We start from the raw sequence: 19,347 nt of genomic DNA on the forward strand, positions 1-19,347 counted from the left end.
TGGAAAAGATTGAGGTTAAAACAGAGGCTAAAAAGAAAAATAATATAAATGGTAAAGTAGGAATTAACAAGCATAACAACTACACACCTGATAAATATGCTCCTAGAAAAATCTGTGTCAAGTATGGTAGTGTAAATCATTTGTCTGTTAATTGCAAAACTGCCATGCCTACTTCTATATCTGTGCCACCTCATTTTCCCAACATAAATGCCATGCAATCTATGCTATGAATGCTATGTCTATACAGAATATGAATGCACAGTTTTCTAATATATCATTTGCACCTAATCCTTACTATGTTGTATTTAGTATGCCATAAATTTCATTTAGCATGCCTTACTGGAATAACATGTTTACTAGCAGCATACCATTTCCTGTTAATCAAAATATGCATGATAATTCTGCTGTAATGAATGGTTTCAAAGGTCCAACTCAAATGACTAAGGATGAATCTTATATCCCCAAGTCAAATGAGATCAAACCTAAGAAACAGAAAAAGAAAGCTAACAAGGCAGAACCCAAGGAAACTTGGGTACCAAATCAACTTGATTTGATTTTGATGTGTGCAGGGAAACAGAAAGAATCTATGGTACTTGGATAGTGGCTGTTCAAGACACATGGCTGGTGATTTTACCCTGCTCACAGAGTTCAAGGAGAGAGCTGGCCCAAATATTACTTTTGGAGATGACAGTAAGGGTTATACCGTGGGATATGGCTTGATTTCAAAAGACAATGTCATCATTGAGGAGGTTGCCTTAGTGGATGGTCTCAAGCACAATTTGTTGAGTATCAGCCAGCTATGTGATAAGGGCAATTCAGTAAACTTCAACTCTGAAGCCTGTGTTGTGACAAACAAAAAGAACAACAAAGTGGTTCTCACTGGAGTGAGAAAAGGCAATGTGTACCTAGCTGACTTCAAATCATCAAATGCAGAATCTGTTACTTGTCTTCTCAGCAAAGCAAGTAAGGATGAAAGTTTGTTATGGCACAAGAAGCTATCCCATTTAAACTTCAAGACCATGAATGAACTTGTAAAGAAAGAACTGGTTATAGGTATTCCTCAAGTGGAGTTTTCTAAAGATGGATTATGTGATGTCTGCCAAAAAGGAAAGCAGATCAAAGCATCATTCAGAAAGAAGCTTGATTCAACAATTGAAGAACCTTTGCAACTGCTACACATGGACTTGTTTGGACCAGTCAATGTGTTGTCCATCTCAAGGAAAAGATTTTGCCTAGAAATCGTAGATGATTTCTCAAAGTTCTCTTGGACATATTTCCTAAAGTCTAAAGATGAGGCTAGTGAAATCATCATCAATCACATAAGGCAAGTCAATAATCATCCTGATTTCAAAGTTAAAAGAATCAGGAGTGACAATGGAACTGAGTTCAAGAATTCTGTCATGAGAGCATTTTGTGAAGAAAATGGGATTTTGCATGAGTTTTCAGCAGTAAGAACTCCACAACAAAATGGAGTAGTAGAAAAGGAAGAACATATCATTTATTGAAGCTGCAAGGATAATGCTTGAAGAGTCTAAGTTACCAATATATTTTTGGGCTGAAGCTGTAAATACTGCATGCTACACTCAGAAAATTTCTCTGGTTAATCAAGAAAAATGCATGACTCCCTATCAATTGTTCAAGAACAAGAAGCCAACTCTAAATTTTCTTCATGTCTTTGGCTGCAAATGTTATATCTTGAGAAATCAAACTGATTAGAATGGGAAGTTTGATGCTAAAGCAGATGAAGGATTTTTTGTTGAATATGTTGTTGGTAAAGCATATAGAGTCTACAATCTAAGAACCAACATTGTTGTGGAATCAATACATGTTGTATTTGATGATAAAGAGATTGAAGGACTGCAAGATGGAGATTACCATGAGAGCCTCAAATTGGACAATATGGAGATGGTTAGTGGTGACAGTGACAATCTGCTTTATCCGTCGGGAGACAACTAGCTTCATCTGTCGGTACTCAAAATTCACCATCCGTCGGGTCATCAAAAGAAGCTGGAGGTCAGAATAGATCACTTACAGAAAGTTCCCCTTTCTCAAATCAAAGATCCATTAACTCAGGGGGAGTTTTTATAATCTAAACTCAATCAAACATCAAGACAATAATGAGGCCTCTTCATCTAGAGCTAATCTACCTCAACAAAGGAAATGGACAAAGGATCACCCCTTTGAGCTCATCATTGGTGATGTATCTTCTAGAGTTCAAACAAGGAGATCAACTCAAGAAGAATGTCTATACAGCAGCTTTCTTTCGAAGGAAGAACCAAAGAAGGTAGAAGAAGCTTTGTTGGATCCTGATTGGATTTTAGCTATGCAGAAAGAGCTAAACCAATTTGAGAGGAATAAGGCATGAAAGCTGGTGCCCAAGCCTAAAGGAAAGAATCCAATGGACACCAAATGGGTATTCAGAAACAAAATGGATGAAAATGGCATGGTAGTCAGGAACAAAGCTAGATTGGTTGCTAAGGGCTATTGTCAACAAGAAGGAATAGATTTTAATAAAACATTTGCTCCTGTTGCAAGACTTGAAGCCATCAGAATCTTCTTAGCCTATGCATCCCATGCCAATTTTAAAGTCTATCAAATGGATGTCAAAAGTTCCTTTCTGAATGGAGATTTGGAGGAGGAAGTCTATGTCAGTCAGCCTCCTAATTTTGAAGATCCAAATTTTCCAGAATATGTTTACTATCTTTTGAAAGCACTTTATGGACTGAAGCAAGCACCTAGAGCCTAGTATGACACTTTGTTAAAGTTTTTTTTAGAGAATCACTTCACTAGAGGTACTGTAGACCAAACTCTTTTCTTTAGAAATGTTAATGGCTCTAGTATACTTGTTCAAATTTATGTAGATGACATTATTTTTGGCTCTACATATGAAAAACTTTGCAAAAAGTTTGCCAAATTAATGCAAAGTAAGTATCAAATGAGTATGATGGGAGAACTAACTTACTTTCTTGGTTTGCAAGTTAAGCAAGTTAGTGATGGAATATTCATTAGTCAAACTAAATACATTTATGATCTTTTAAAGATGTTTGATCTAATGGATTGCACATCTGCAAAAACTCACATGGCCACTGCAACTAAGATTGAATTAAACACTACTGAAAAGTCTATGGATATTTCAAGTTATAGGGGCATGGTTGGCTCACTTCTGTACTTAACAGCCAGTAGGCCAGATATAATGTTTGCTACATGTTTGCGTGCTAGATTTCAGGCTGATCCTAGAGAATCTCACTTAGTAGCTATTTAGAGAATTTTCAGATTTCTCAAGGGAACACCAAAACTTGGAATTTGGTACCCTAGAGATTCTGGTTTTGATCTAACTGGTTATTCAGATGCAGATTATGCAGGTTGTAGAATTGATAGAATAAGTACAACAGGAACCTGTCAATTTCTAGGAAACAAGCTTGTGTTCTGGTTCAGTAAAAAGCAAAATTCAGTTTCTACTTCTACAGCTGAAGCTGGATATATTGCTGCTGGCAGTTGCTCTGCACAGATTTTGTGGATGAAAAACCAATTGCTAGACTATGGTTTGCAAGTTGAAAGGATTCCCATTTTCTGTGATAACACAAGTGCAATTTCCATCACTGAAAATCCAGTACAGCATTCGAGGACAAAGCACATAGACATCAAGTACCACTTCATAAGGGAACATGTAATGAATGGTACTGTGGAACTATATTTTGTTCCAAGTGAAAAGCAGCTTGCAGATATATTTACCAAGCCACTGGATGAATCCACATTTTCAAGGTTGGTAAGTGAGTTAGGTATGCTAAATTACTCTTGAATATTTATAGATTGTTTGCAAGTTGTAATGCAGCCAGAAATTTAATTAATTTTTCAGTCATGGATGAAATTTTGGCTAAGTCAAAATTTACATCTCGGCGGATGATCACTATCCATCGAGTTTGATCATCCGTCGGTATGCTATTTGTTAATAAAATCAATTACTTTTATGGAATATTTTATGAATCGACGGATAACTGATTTATCCTCATCCGTCGAATTGTCTTATGCTTAGCCGTTGATTCTCTTAACATTATCGATCGAGTATACTTACAGTTTGTAGGCATAACATGACGAATAATTGATGGAATTTTTACAGTTTATTTTTTAAACGGCTACTTTGGGAAATTCTTATTGGTTACTTTATTTTACTTTATTATTTTTGACAGTTATTTTTGAGATAGTATAAAAGCTTAATTCATTTTCATTACTTTTCTTTTATCATTCTCAATTCATCTGCTCTAATTTCTTTTTTTCTCAAAAGCACTAACTCTCTCTCTCTCTCTGCAAGTTTTTACTCTCTAACAATGGCACCTGTCGTCAAGATAATGTCTCAAAATGGATTTATTTATGAGAAGAACAACTTCACTGCTCTTGTGAACAAGGGGATTCAACAGTCTGGTGACTACCACAAGATGATGGATTTTGTGAAGAACTACAAACTTAACTATGCCATGCTGGAATCACCCACCATCTACTGTGAGGTTGTTGAAGAGATGTGGACAACTGCTACATACAACTCAGCTGATAAGACTATCACTTTCACTATTAAAGGTAAGAAATTATGTGTTAATAGTGACATTGCTAAAGCATGTATCAAGATTCCTGATAATACTGTAACTTCACCACACACAGCCAAAATCTTTAGTTATAGAAGCACCTCAAACACCAAATTCTCTCACAAACTCTCTGGATGTGGATATGATCAACATAACAATTCCTGATTCCCCTTCTTTAACTCTGTTGGGGAAGCCAAAATCTAGTGCAAGTGAGCATCATCTTTTGGATGATTTTTTGGCTCACTTAGCAATTCTTTCAGGAACTGTTGAGAAATCTGTGCCAAAATTCTCATCAATATGCACAGAGTCCACAATAGTTTCCACTCCAAACACATTCATTTCTACTCACTCGATGGATACTAGTCATCCGTCGAGTAGTGAATGTATCCCGACGGATAAGATTATCAGCAGTTATCCGTCGGATAATCAAACTGCTAACCCGACGGATATCCCTTATATGTCGAGTGTCTCTGCACAGCTTCAAATTTCATCAATTATCTCAAGTGCAGAAGACTTAGTGGTAGTACAATCACTCCTAGGATTGAGGGAAGGGAGTGAACTGAGTGAGAGTCTGGGTTGCTCCTAGGAAAAAGGAGAGGAAAAGAGTGAAAATATGCAATCCAGTTCTTCAGGATTGGCAAAAGAGAGTGTGAGGAGTCCCACCTTAGATGGTGAAGGTGAGGGTGTGAGGGTGGTGAGCCAAGATGAGACCTTGATGCAAGAAAAGAGAGAAAATGAGAGAAAAGCAGGTACTGAAGATATAAGGGTGGATGTTATTGTAAGTGAGTTAATGAATGTCCAGGATGCAGACAGGGAGGGACTATCTCAGCAAACTCAAGCTGTTATAGATTCCACCTCGTTAGATGCTGCGACATTTACTCACCCTGTTCCAGCCTACCAACTTCTAGCTAGACAGGGCAATGACAATGCAGAAAGGGTGTTAAACTTGGTGCACACCACACAGTCCATACAAAGAGCCAAGGATGCCATCACAGCTTTGCCTTCTACAGCTGGTGATATTAATTATGAGACTGGTGGTTCAGAAGAATTTTTTGGAGGTGAAGGTGGAGATAGTAAAGAAGAGCCATTGGACATAGGGGGAGAAGTAGGCTCTAGTTCAAGATCAGGCATGCCATCTTGGGCATTTTCAAAGCATTGTGATGAACACTACTTCAAGACAACCCTGATTAAACTCATAAAGTAGACAAATTCTGCTCTTCAAACCACCAGAAATGCCAGCACCAAAAAGCTCCTTCAAGCACATCTTGCTTCTCAGCAACTACAATAAATCCAAGGTTTTCAACATGCTCAAGAGACAACTTCCAGAAGCTACAATGCTTGACATTAAGAGACAACTTAGGAAAAATTTTGATCTTACCACAAAGATAGATGCCTTGGATACAAGAATGATAGCAATGGAAGCATCTCTTACAGCAATTCATCTACACCAAGCTCAACAAATAGACTTGCTTCAGAAACTGGTGGCTGCACAAATCTCCTCCTCTACTCAGCTTGATGATAACAAAAAGAGGAGAAAGAGAGTTCTAGGAGTGAGGGGGAGCAAAAAGTGTTCAACATTCAAGTTAGCAAAGTAATTGTGCCTACAATTATTATCTCAAAGCCACCAGTTAAGGACAGTATTGATCTGATAAAGGAAGCAACAGCTACTTTGAAAGTAGCTGAAAAGGAGCAGTTGAATCCAATCAACTGAGAGAAAATTGATGAGGATATTCAAAAGAAGTTTGGGCTAGTAAAGAAGCCAGAAAAGTCAGCCATTCATCACTCTCAAGTCAGGCAAATCTCTGTGAATGAAATGAGCATGAACTATATGGAAAGAGGACAGCCATCCTGCATCAAATCTCCAAAGGCTGAAGTACTTTTGAAGCCAAGGGTGAACTATCCAAAATCATCACTAAAGAACCCTTTGGATACAGTGTATGAGACACCAAAGCCTGATGAGAAGAAACTGTTGTCAAGATCCATTGCTTTCTACAAGGATCCAGCTGATTCAGCTTTGAAAAGGAGAATTGCTAAAGTTTTCAGGAATGGTAAAGAAATTTGTGTGGTGGCTGGACATCCTCAATTTGCTGAAGCAAAGAGAGAAGAAAAGGCAAGATTGAAGCAAGAAAAGAAGCAAGCTGCTCTAGATGCTAAAAAGGTTAAACAAAAGAAAGAGCAAGTTGCTATCTTGGCCAAGCTACAAGCTGTGAAACCAACACAACAAATTCCTGCTCGGCCATCTGAAATCACTGAATCTCAAGATCCAAAGAAGCAAGTTGAACCACAACAGAAGAAATCTCACAGATACAAGGAATTGGCCAAAAGAACCAAAAGGAAATTGAACTTTGTTGGTAAGGAATTGGAAGATCAGTTTCCCAAGGAATCCATTCCAACTACAACTCAAGCATCAAAACCCTCAGTGGTATTTGAAGATATTAAGGTGGTGGATCATTACAGGAACATTCATTGTGAACCTATTGTGCCTAAGGATGAACCAATAGACTGGGAAAGTCTACCAATTCCTGACTTTAATTTTCCAATCCTTAACAAGCCAAAGAGAACAAAGTCAAGAGCAGTCAAGAAAGTAAAGTTGTCACCTCTCAAATCCAAATCTCTAACCAAAGCTCAATCCAAAGTCAACAAGGGAGATTACATGTACTTATATGACATCAAGGAATTCTCTGATCTAAACCTCTATCTAGATGAACTGAAAGAAGTTAGAGGGATTGATGCCTACAGGAATCTACCTGAAAGGTTACTTTTCAAGTACAAGGGAGGAAAGGAGATTCAATGGCCACTTCACAGGATCCTTCAAGAAAGCTAATTTGTGCTGATAAAGGTTTATTCATCATTCAAGAAGAACTTTGAATTCAATGTAACTGCAAGAAGACTTGTTCTAAAGAAAATTGAAGAACTGAGGAGTATTAGAGCTAAAGATGCACTCCCAAAGACTCTTACTATTCCTTACACAGGGAGTAGAGTGCATCTAAGGCCCTACTGGCTGATAGAGTTCATGGATAACAAAGGAGTTAGAAGATTTTTCAGATTAGAAGACCAATTGAGCATCTCTAGCAATGAGACTCTTTTGGAAATGCAAGAAAAGCTTAATCTCTCAGAATCTGATGAACTAAAATTCCATAGACAGCTCCAAAATCAGATAGAAGAAAACAACAGAAAGCTTGGAAAGAGATCCAGATCTTCAAGGAATTAGATTAATCTGCTCAGGCTAGAGGATCACCTTGAAAATGACTGTGAGCTAATCTTTGTGCATTTTGTTATTTGAAGCACTTTACAGGTTTTATCTACTTACTTTTAAAGTTGTATTTTTAGGGTGTTTTGTTATCATCAAGTTTCTCTTAATTTATGGCTACAATTCCAGTAGACATAAATTGGGGGAGATTGTTGTGGATATGTTGTGAACTTGATGATTTCATTAACAAAACACCTTAGTAGATTTTACTTAGTGAAAAATGTAGCACTCGATGGATAAGGAATATAGTCCCGACGGATGACTCAATATAGTCCTGACGGATGATGATTAATTATCCATCGAGTGAGTAGCTTGTGTAATAATGAGTATGTAGCACATTTCTGCATACACCTTGTTTAGATTCTGTAGTAGCACTCAAGTCATGTTGACTTTAATTAGATATGCAGAATAGGTTGATTAATTATACATAGATGATGTCTTGTAATTCTGCATAAATGAAATGAAGTCAAGTGCCAGATAGCTACCTGGCGGATAAAACAACAATGCCACTCGACGGATGATCAACAAGGCAACCCGACGGATGATCATGTACCCGACGGATAATCAATTCAAACATCTGTTGACAGTGATAATACAGTCACATGCGTTGAGTGTATGCAAAAGGAATGTGGAAGCCTATTCAACTGAGTTTTAGAGAACAAAGAAGCATTGCCATTTCCATGCTATTATGAAGATATTCAAAGATGCTGGAATAGAGTAATGAAGCAGCATAGTATTAGACTTGATAGGTTTTGTTTTATTATCTTGTCTTATTACTTTGTAACCTTGGTGATATATAAACCAGGAAGTAGCAAATAGAACAACAAGAACAAAACTAAGAACATTATCTCAAAGAAACAATTGTAAGCTGCATCCTTAGAATTTCTCTATAAACTTAGTTGTTCATATTTGTAAGCAGTTGTGAGTTAATCTTGCTACACAGAGTTCTCCTGATATAATATATATCTCTGGTGGATACATTCAAATCCACCAGAAAGTTTTTAAAAACTTGTGTTTTTTAATTACTTATGTTTTGATTTTACTAACTTCTTATTCCGCACTTTGCAAATCAAACACTTATATATTATTAAGATAGAACATTTTATATTTTTGAAAAAGGTTGAAGAATTCCATTCAACCCCCCCCCCCCTTCTGTAATTCTTGTTGCATTGTTAGGGACTAACACTGGTTCTGTGGCCAGATTGATCTGTTGTTATTTTATCCTGGAAGCGATATTGATGTATTCCATCACAGCTTAAGTGGGGGCAAGAATCTCTTCAAGAACAGTCAAGTCCTCTTGAAGGGTTTGGCGACTCAGCTGTTGTGTTCTTCTTCTTATCAGAATTTGGAAAGCGATAAGAGATAAGTTTTTTTTACTTTCTTTGTCAATTACAGTCTTTATAGTTTGTTATTGCCTTCGTGTTTTGTTTCGTTAGTTGGTTATTTGGTTATTTTCCTTGTTCTTGTTATTATATATATAACTTCCCATTGTTGTTGTGTAGTTACAATTATAACCAACACTTCTTGCCTTTGTTTTGCTGTATAATTACAGAGCCTTTTGCAGAATTATATTTGTGCTCAGTTTCTATTTGTTTTACGATGCTCTCTTTGTGCCCTTCTAAGAGCTTAAGAGTCGTCCTAAGCCTATAAGAAATAAATCGCTTGAAAGTGATTAAACTCCACACTAATATGACTGTGAAAATGGAGCCAATACAACAATGATTATGAGTTCATCTGTTATCCATTGAGCTGAAAAAGGCCCACGAGCATGATGGCAAGTTTACAACATAAACACAAGAATGATAATTGTATCACCAACTTAAGGAACTTCTGTAGAATACTCTCTCAAGAATAGAAAGGCTTAGAACTTAAACCGTTCATTCATTCAAATTCTTATTAATAAAATTTGTGATATTGATGGCAGCGGAAAATACAAATGTAATACAGCAAGACAAGCTTTGATTCACTCTTGCCTCAAAGCTATGTTACTCGGACTTGGATAGAAGTGTCCGACATGGATACGTGTACAAGTATCGGACTCGGAAATATTTTGAAAAATATACATGTGTTTAGTCTAAAATAAGCGTTCAAATCCGAGTGTTCATGTCTGAATGTCGAGTGTCCGACACGGGTACTTAAGTAAAATGAAGAGTCTGAGTAACATAGCATGAAAGGTTGATACTATTACGGGGTGTGAATTAAGGTGACATGAAGTGTGATATTCTTGTGCAGGACAAAGATGAAAGCCAACAAAGTCTGAATAGAGGACTACGATTCGTCTCCACCTCAAGTGGCGATATGGCTGAATTTTTATATGGTCATCGGATGGATATCAACAAGGCTGAGAAGGTCGTACTGCGATCAGGCTAAGAAGTCTAGACATGTGTACTGATAGCCCATAATATCACAGGCCCAGTAGTAAGAGCTCAAATCCCAATAAGAAGGGCCCAGGGGGGCATTCAGCAATAACCCTGGAAGACCCCAGGACACGTGGCAATATCACCACCGTCCAGGTACCCCGGATCCAGAACGTTCATATGGTCCGGATTCAATAGTACACCGGCTCATCATGGGCGTCCACACGTCCTACAGTCCAAAAAACACACCTACAGTCCAGATCAAAAGGTACAAACCCCGAACCCTAATGGGAAGCCTATAAAAGGCTGAACAAAAGGGGTATAAAGGGGTTACTTCATCTCGCATACACACACCACCAGATATTCTTATAATTCCTATTTTACCCCTTTATCCTTCAAAACCCTTTCTCATTCTCCCACCGGAGGTGCCGCGGGGACGCCCCCCATCCGGTTCCGTTTTGTAGGTTCCCACCTTACAGCTACACCGCACACCGCCATTGTTTCTGTCCAAGCGGAGTTTGAGTCCGGTCAAACAAGGGACCCCGGGGTGATCTGGATTATCATTGGCGCTAGAAGGAGGGCTCGAACCTCCGTCTGGTGGTGTTTATACTCGCCGTCGACATGCCGCCCAAGAAATCAGGTCACTACACTCCAGTAAGGGTTTCGCTCTTAATCTCTCAGATCTACTTTTACCCTGAACTTACTTGCTTTAAATACCGTTAGTGGATCTTGTTTAACCACTCTAGTCATAACATTATATTAGTACTGGAGCTCTTAGTAGTCGGTTACAGCGTTCTTTAGATCTAAAATACCTGTATTAGTGTTTGAAGTTGTGAGTATATTACTATAAATTCTCAATATTGTTAAACAACCATGATGTCAAGAAAGAGCAAGACAACTGTTTCCGCCTCTTTCCCGCTGCCTCCGCCCCAACCCAGGGACGGAAAAATGGAGGATGTGGATGAAGGACCCCCATAACCCGGACTCCCTCTCAAAATCTCCAACCAAGAGATCAAAGACTAACCATTGAGAAAGTTGCTCACAAGTACGCCGAAACATCGGCCAACCCCTGGGGTGACATGACCCCGGATCAGATACAAGCTGCAATGAACCTGTGGAAGGAAAAATCATAATGCTGAACCTGAGACCCGCCCAGGGGATCAGGAGGAGCGTTCTGGGGAATCCCGGGTCTCAGTCCTGGATCGAATTGTAAAAAATCTGAAGAGACGTCTAGAAGACGCCTGGGATGGAATCAAAAGAGTTGCCCTTCGAGAAAGGATTCGGAAAGAATAATAAGCCATGGATAAAGAAATAATCGAAAAGTGAATTCGGGATGAAGAAGCAAAGCTAAAAAAAAGTCCCACCGAATTCATGTTTCGTCGGATTCAAAGCCTGAAAAAGAATCCAAACAAGAGCAAATGGTTCGGGCTCTCCGCGATCTGAAAAGGAAAGTAGATGACATGGAAGTTGGTACGGTGGCGACCCCCTTCACCAGAAAGTTAGAGTTCACCCCTAGAGAATTAGGGCTCAAACACTTCAATTTCGACTCCTTTGATGGGTTGGCTGACCCCGAAGAGCATCTAAATTATTTTGAACAAATCTCTAATATTTATGATTACAGTGACCTCACAAGGTGTCGTTTCTTCGCATCAACACTTAAGGGCGGGGCTCAAAAAAGGTTCAGCTGAATTCCATCCTGGAGTGTGGATTCTTGGAAAGATTTCCGTGAAATATTCTTAAAATGAATCAGGGCCAATCGAATGAACGAGCTGCAAATGTGCCACCTGGAGACAATCCAGCAGAGGAGTAAAGAGTTCCTTCCTGAATTCATCAAAAGATTCCAGGAAGCAGTCAACCAGCTCCCCAACTAAGAAGAAAAGGAAGTTGTAAACATCTTTCAAAGGAACTTACATCCAATATCCTACGAAGGATATGTCAAAGACCTGATTCACAGAGAACCCCAGAGCTTAGCATCTGCTTATGCCTTGGCATCAAAGTTCATAAAATAAAATGATTTTCTCAAGTCAATGAAGATGAACAGGAGAATCCATGACGATGAGGAGTCTCCGGAGCGTCGCTCGTCGTCCCGGAAAGATAAAAGATTCAAGTTAGACAGACAAGCGAATTACATCCAATAATCTCGGGGAACCCCACCCCAGGAGAGTTACTCTGAACCCAGAAAGAATGAGAATAAACCCAAGGCTAAGAGAGAGCCTAAACCGGAACCAGAGTGGACACCCCTCAATAGGCCCCGGACTGATATATTGCACGAAGTTAAAGGTAAGTCGTTCTATTATCCACCAAAACCTTTGCTTGCACCACCTGAGAACAGGGCCGGGGAAAAATATTGTGGGTATCATGAAGATCATGGACATACAACAGAAAGCTATTTCTCTCTTAAAATGTTCATCGAAGATCAAATCAAGAAAGAAAACATGAACCAGTATCTCCAAAGGAGGATGAATGACAAGGACAGGGCCCCGGGAAGCGGAAAGAATGTGGTAAATGTTGTCTTTGGAAGCACGACCTCTCCACCCCGGAGCCCGGACCATGATAATGATGTGATGATGATCCATCATTTTGAGGGTGAACCAATATACTTCTCCTACTCTGACTTTAAAGGGCTCAATCCGGACCACAACCAGGCCTTGGTGGTAACCCTCGATATGGAAAATAATGAGGTAAAAAGAATTTTAGTTGATAATAGTTCCTCTGCTAATATTGTATTCGAGCACACACTCAACAGGATGGAGCTCGGTCACCTCCGCATGGACCCCTTCCTCGAAGACCCTTTGTATGGATTCAGAAATACAATGATTCCCATCCGGGGTGTAATTTATCTTCCTATTATCTTTGGAACCGCTCCCCAGCGGGTCTCTCATATAATGAAGTTCTACGTGATAAGTGTGACCTCATCATACAACATGATCCTGGGAAGACCCACGATCACTAAACTCAGGGCAATTCCCTCAATAATTCACTTGAAGCTCAAATTCCCCACCCCGGGAGGTATTGGAGAGTTAAAAGGAGACAGAGAGATGGCAGGGAGGTGTTATGGACAAGCCTTAGTCATGGCAGAAACAGAACCAAAAAACAGAAAGAAGATAATATCTCTACCCAAGGGACAAAGCAAGAAAAAACATCGTGAGCATCTCAGTAAAAGGGCCAAACTAGATGTTAATATGATCGAAGACTCGGGGCATAGCGTAACCAATGCTGACGCCCGGATTTAGAAGTTTATAGAAACCAAAGAGAAGACAAAAGTTGAACATGCCCAGCAGATAATGGAAGTGGAGCTTGAGCCCGGGAACCCCACCCGGAAGATCAAAATCGGCAAGGGTCTGGAGGCCACCTTTCAGAAAGAGCTTATTGATCTATTAAAAGAATATGATGATGTATTTGCCTGGTCCCCGGAGGACATGCCGGGGATTGATGAATCCGTTACAATGCACAACCTGGACGTAGATCCAAAACAAAGACCCATCAAGTAGAAGCGAAGAAACTTTGCCCGGAGAGACAGCAAGCAATTGATTGATCAAGAAGTGGAAAAATTGTTGAAGGCAGATATCATTTACGAAAGTAAGTACCCGGATTGGCTAGAAAATGTTGTACTAGTCAAGAAGCCCAACGGGAAGTGGAGAATGTGTGTTGATTACAAAAGTCTCAATTCAGCTTGCCCTAAAGACTCCTACCCCCTACCCAACATCGACCAGCTGATAGATGCAACTTCGGGCCATGTAATGCTAAGCTTCATGGATGCTTTTTTTGGATACAACCAAGTCAAAATGAATCCGGAAGATATCGCGAAGACTGCAGTCATCACACACCAGGCTGTGTACGCCTTCGTCATGATGCCATTCGGACTAATCAATGCCGGAGCAACGTATCAGAAAATGATGAACACCATTTTCAAAAGCCAACTGGGGAGGAATATGGAATCCTATGTCGATGACATGATTTCCAAGTCAATCACAATCCCGGACCACATCAAAGACCTCAAAGAATGTTTTGACAATATGACGAAGTACAACATGAAGTTGAACCCAGAGAAATGTGCTTTCGGAGTCCCCTCTGGGAAATTTCTCGGTTTTTTGGTTAGTGAACGGGGGATCGAAGCCAACCCTGAGAAAATCAAGATATAATGGAAATGACAATACCCCAGACTCAGAAAGATATTCAGAAACTAGCAGGATGCCTGACAGCCCTTCGCAGATTTATGCCAAAACTAGCAGAAAGATGCTTACCTTTCTTTGAGCTATTGAAAGGAGCCCGGAACAAAAAGCTAATCAACTGGACTCCGGAATGTCACACGGCCTTCAAAGAACTCAAGCAACACTTTTGAAATCCAAGCCCGGGGAGCCTCTTTATCTCTACATTGTAGCCGGGGCAAGAGCGGTCTCTTCGGCCCTCATACGCGAAGAAAGTGGAATACAGAGCCCGATCAACTATGTAAGTCAAGTCCTCAAAGATGCTGAAACTGGTACCCAAACTTAGAAAAAATTGTCTTAGCTCTTGTACAATCAAGCAGAAAGCTGAGGCAATATTTCCAAGGCCGGAAGATCAAGGTAATTACTGATCAGGCACTCCAAAAAATCATTCACAAGCCAGATGCATCCGGAAGATTGGTAAACTGGGCAATTGAACTAAGCCAACTTAATATATAGTTTGTTCCAAGAACGACCATAAAAGCCCAAGCCTTAGTCGAATTCACCATGGAATTTACTTTCCCCGAAGCCCCCGAGGTACCAGTTAGCCAACCCGGAGATGAAAAGGAAAATAATGACGATAATGCATGGACATTGTATGTTGATGGCTCGATGACATTCGAAAGGTCCGGAGCAGGCCTAATCCTCTCTAGCCCGAATGGTGTTACAATTCAACAGGCCATAGCCTTCGCCTTCAAAGCAACGAACAATCAAGCTGAATACGAAGCACTCCTCTCTGGGCTCAGACTGGAAAAGTCACTCGGTTTAACAAAGTCGGACATCTATAGTGATTCCCAGATTGTGATCAAACAAACCCATGGAGAATACATTATAAAAGACCCCAAACTAGCACTATATCAATCCATGGTGCGCAGTATCCTGGAAACCATCCCGTATACCACCGTCCTGCAGATAAACAGAGAAGACAACTCCAAGGCAGATGAGCTATCCAAGCTCGTGCAGAACACTTCGGACCTAAGCAGCTCAGTCTACTTTGAAGAACTCGGAGCACCTAGCATTGATAGGACTGAAGTCATATGCATCAGCAGCCTGGATAACTGGATGACTCCCTTCATAGCCTATTTAAAGGATGGGACCCTACCAGAAGATCAGAACAAGGCACGCTATCTCAAGTATAAAGCTGCTCGATTCTTTCTGGAAGATAATCAGCTCAAGCGAACTTTTTTTCCGCCCACTCTCAAATGTATTGATCCGGAGGAGGCATATTATTATCTCCGGGAGGTGCACGAAGGAATCTGCGGAGATCACCTAGCTGCCAAAGCACTAGCCTACAAAGTCATCAGACAGGGTTATTATTGGCCTACTATCCACGAAGACGCAGTTGCATATGTAAAAAAGTGCAGCAAATGTTAAAAGTTCAGCAATGTGCCAAAACAGAGTCCAAGCTTACCGGGGTCAATGTTATCCCCGGTCCCATTTGCTGTTTGGGGAATCGATATCATGGGTCCTTTTCCCCGGGCTAAAGGGGATTTGTGTTATGTTCTAGTGGCGATTAATTATATGACTAAGTGGGCAGAGGCTAAGGCCATGAGAACTAACAATCAGCAGGACTGCATCAAATTCATGGATTCAATAGTAATGAGGTTCGGGATTCTGATGGTTTTGATCTCGGATAACGGACCACAGTTTGTTGGTTCATACTTTGAAGCATATCTGAAAGAGCTCGGGATCAAGCATAAGAAAGCATCCATGGCCCACCCCCAGGGAAACGGACAAGTAGAGGTCACCAACAGGACAATACTCCGATGTTTATAAAGGAGGTTGGAGGAGTCTAAGAAGAACTGGTCGGATGAGCTCCCGAAAGTCTTATGGTCCTACAGGACCACCTCTAGGTCTGGAACCAGAGAGACTCCTTTTAAGCTCGCCAATGGCACCGAGGCCCGGCTACCCATAGAAACTGGACCCCCTCCCACAGAGTCATCAATTTTGACGAAGTCTCAAATATTAAAGGCCTCAAAACCAACCTGGAACTCTTGGATGAAGTTAGAGACCGGGCTGTGGAAAAGATGGAAAGCTACAAGGAAAAGACAAAGCTCTACTTCGCAAAAAAGGCCAAGATCAAGGAATATGGAGTGGGAGATCTAGTACTCCGGGACACCGAAGCTTCAGACCCAAAAAACCAAGGAAAGCTACAGCCCAACTGGGAAGGTCCCTATATAGTCAAAGAGGTACTCCGTTCGGGAATATACAAGTTAAACTACCTCAGCGGAACCGAGGTACCAAACACCTGACATGAAGCCCGGCTAAGGAAGTTCTACCAGTGAGAGAAAGGTGCATATTCTGGGATCATATCTATGTTCATGCTATGATATCTTGATTTAAACATTATTCTCATTCACCCCAGAATGTAATTTTTGCTATATTTCAAATTGAATGAAATAACTTTATTTTAAATGTCCCATAGCTTGAATCAGTTGTATTATATTGTTTGTTTATTGTCGTCATACACATATCTGAATGCATGATTTAAATAAATTCACTACTTACAAAAATTTCTTAAAAATCAGAAATTTCAACCCATCCATGGGTCAATAAAAACACAGTCCATATGTACTTAGAAAAATTTCTACGTATTATAAATTTTACCCCATCCCGGGGTTAATAAAAATACAACCCATGTGTACTTAGAAAAATTTCTACATGTTATAAATTTCAACCCATCCCGGGGTCAATAAAAACCCAGCCCATGTGTACTTAGAAAAATTTCTACATGTTATAAATTTTACCCCATCCCGGGGTCAATAAAAACATGGCCCATAAGTACTTAGAAAAATTTCTATATGTTATTAATTTTACCCCATCTCGGGTCAATAAAAACACATCTCATGTGTACTTAGAAAAATTTCTACATGTTATAAATTTTACCCCATCCCGGGGTCAATAAAAACACAGCCCATGTGTACTTAGAAAAAATTCTACATGTTATAAATTTTACCCCATCCCGGGGTCAATAAAAACACAACCCATGTGTACTTAGAGATATTTCCTAAAAGTTAGAAATTCTTGAATGAAAATCAAAATGACTAGTGAAAAGCACAAGTACATTAAACTACCCGGGGAAACCTACCCCGGGGGCAAACCACAATACGTTCGGTTACACAAAAATTAAAGAAGCCAAAAGGCTTAGTTCAAGTATACATAAACTGGAAACATTAAAAACAAATTACATGCCATGAATGGCCAAATCTTCACTCTTGGGTTGCCGGCTCGGCGGGGGGAGAAGGAGGTTGCTCCGGGTCGTCTTCAGAAAGGGGAGGCTGCTCGGCGAAAGGTGATTCGGGCAATGGAGGGGCATTACTGGATGGTTTGGCCCCGGACTCCCTTGCCAGGATGGCGTTTGCTTCTTTCTCCAACCGGGTCTCCTCCTCAATGTACTTCTCAAGGAAGACATCAATGGTACCCTGAGGATTTATGGCGAGGTACTTGGAGGCAACCCTCCAGCAGATCTGGATCTTCTCCAGCGCCTTGTCATTTAACTCCTCAAAGTACGCAGGAGTACCCCGAAATCCAGCCAGAACTTCTTCGCGAGTGGACCGTGCGGCCAGATCATCTCCCAGTTTCTTATTCTTCGCCCCCATTTCCCGAATTAAAGCATCGGCCCGGTCCTGCCTCTCCCGAATCTCATCTAAAATCTTTTTTGGGTTAAATATCAAATAGGTCATTTACTGCGTCCAAATGTATCAAGTGAGTCACTGATTACAAAACTGACTCAAATGAGTCACTCATTTAAAAGTTTATATCAAAAATATCACTCTATCGTTAGTCGAAATTCTTAAAAATATTATATATTGAGTTTCACACATTTTTTATGAATGATATTACATCCAAATGAAAGATTCTGAGTTCTAGTATTTTAGATAATATTTTTAAATTTTTAATAATTTATCTACTATTTATTTTTATTTAAATAAAATAAAACAATCAAAAAATTAAAAATAAATAGTTGATAAAATTTTAAAAATCTAACTATATTATCTAAAATAGTAGAACTCGGAATCTTTCATTTGGATGTAATATCATTCATAAAAAATGTGTGAAACTCAATATATAATACTTTTAAGAATTTCGACTAACGATAGAGTGATATTTTTTATACAAATTTTTAAATAAGTGACTCATTTGAGTCAATTTTGTAATCAGTGACTCACTTGATACATTTAAACTCAGTAGGTGACCTACTTGATATTTAACCCAATCTTTTTTTGAGTTGCAGCCTCATTTGCATTAGCTTCCTTCAACGCCTTGAGCTCCCGGGACAGATTCTCGGCCTCAGTTTTGGCGGCATCAGACTTTGCCTTGAGACTCCGGGTAATGCAAACCAACCCAGCCACCCGGGAATTAGCCTGTAAAAATAATATATCAGAACTAGAAGATATAAGGCAGAAAAAAGACAAGTACAAAAAATAATGAGGAAGAAACTTACAGCGGTCATTTCCTCCTGAAGTGAAACCAGAAAGTCCTCGAGAGGTTCCTTCCAGTACTTCTTCCTCTCAGCAGTGCTGGCATAGTTCTCAAAAAGCTCTTTCCGGCGTGTCTCCGGAGTAAAGCTAGCAGCAGTGCCTTCAAGGTCTCCGGGGTGTCCGGAGCCAACTCGGTAGAAATTATCTTGGAAGCTCGGCTCTCAGAACCCTCTCCATCCTTCTCCCCGGACTCCACAGGGGCGACTTTCCTCTTCCGGGGTACTTGGACCCTCGTCGTCTCTTTCTCCTGCACAGTCTCATCCCGGGCCTCATTGATGACAATGGTGGTCCTCCTCGGATGAGTAGGTGGGGCCTTCCTGCCCCCGGCACCACCTTCCTCCCCCTCACCAACCTTCTTCTTCCCGAGTTCGGCGTTGGTCAAACCTCCAATCCTCCGGCACTTAGCAGCCAAGTCCTTGAGTTGAGTAGACATGTTTCTGGGGTAGGGGATTAACTTCGGGATACCTGAAAATGTAA

The 19,347-nt window shown here is 40.2% G+C and overlaps 1 protein-coding gene across 1 annotated transcript; it reads left to right on the forward strand.

The window, feature by feature from the left end:
- Window positions 1–14,896: 14,896 nt before the first annotated feature.
- LOC141680479 (uncharacterized) lies at window positions 14,897–16,165 on the forward strand. The gene is made up of 2 exons (XM_074486695.1): window positions 14,897–15,739; window positions 15,788–16,165. Exons 1-2 carry the CDS (start codon window positions 14,897–14,899, stop codon window positions 16,163–16,165), a joined length of 1,221 nt encoding a protein of 406 aa, XP_074342796.1.
- Window positions 16,166–19,347: the final 3,182 nt, after the last annotated feature.

This window comes from Apium graveolens, chromosome 8, assembly GCF_009905375.1.
Source record: "Apium graveolens cultivar Ventura chromosome 8, ASM990537v1, whole genome shotgun sequence".
Classification (NCBI taxonomy): domain Eukaryota; kingdom Viridiplantae; phylum Streptophyta; class Magnoliopsida; order Apiales; family Apiaceae; genus Apium; species Apium graveolens.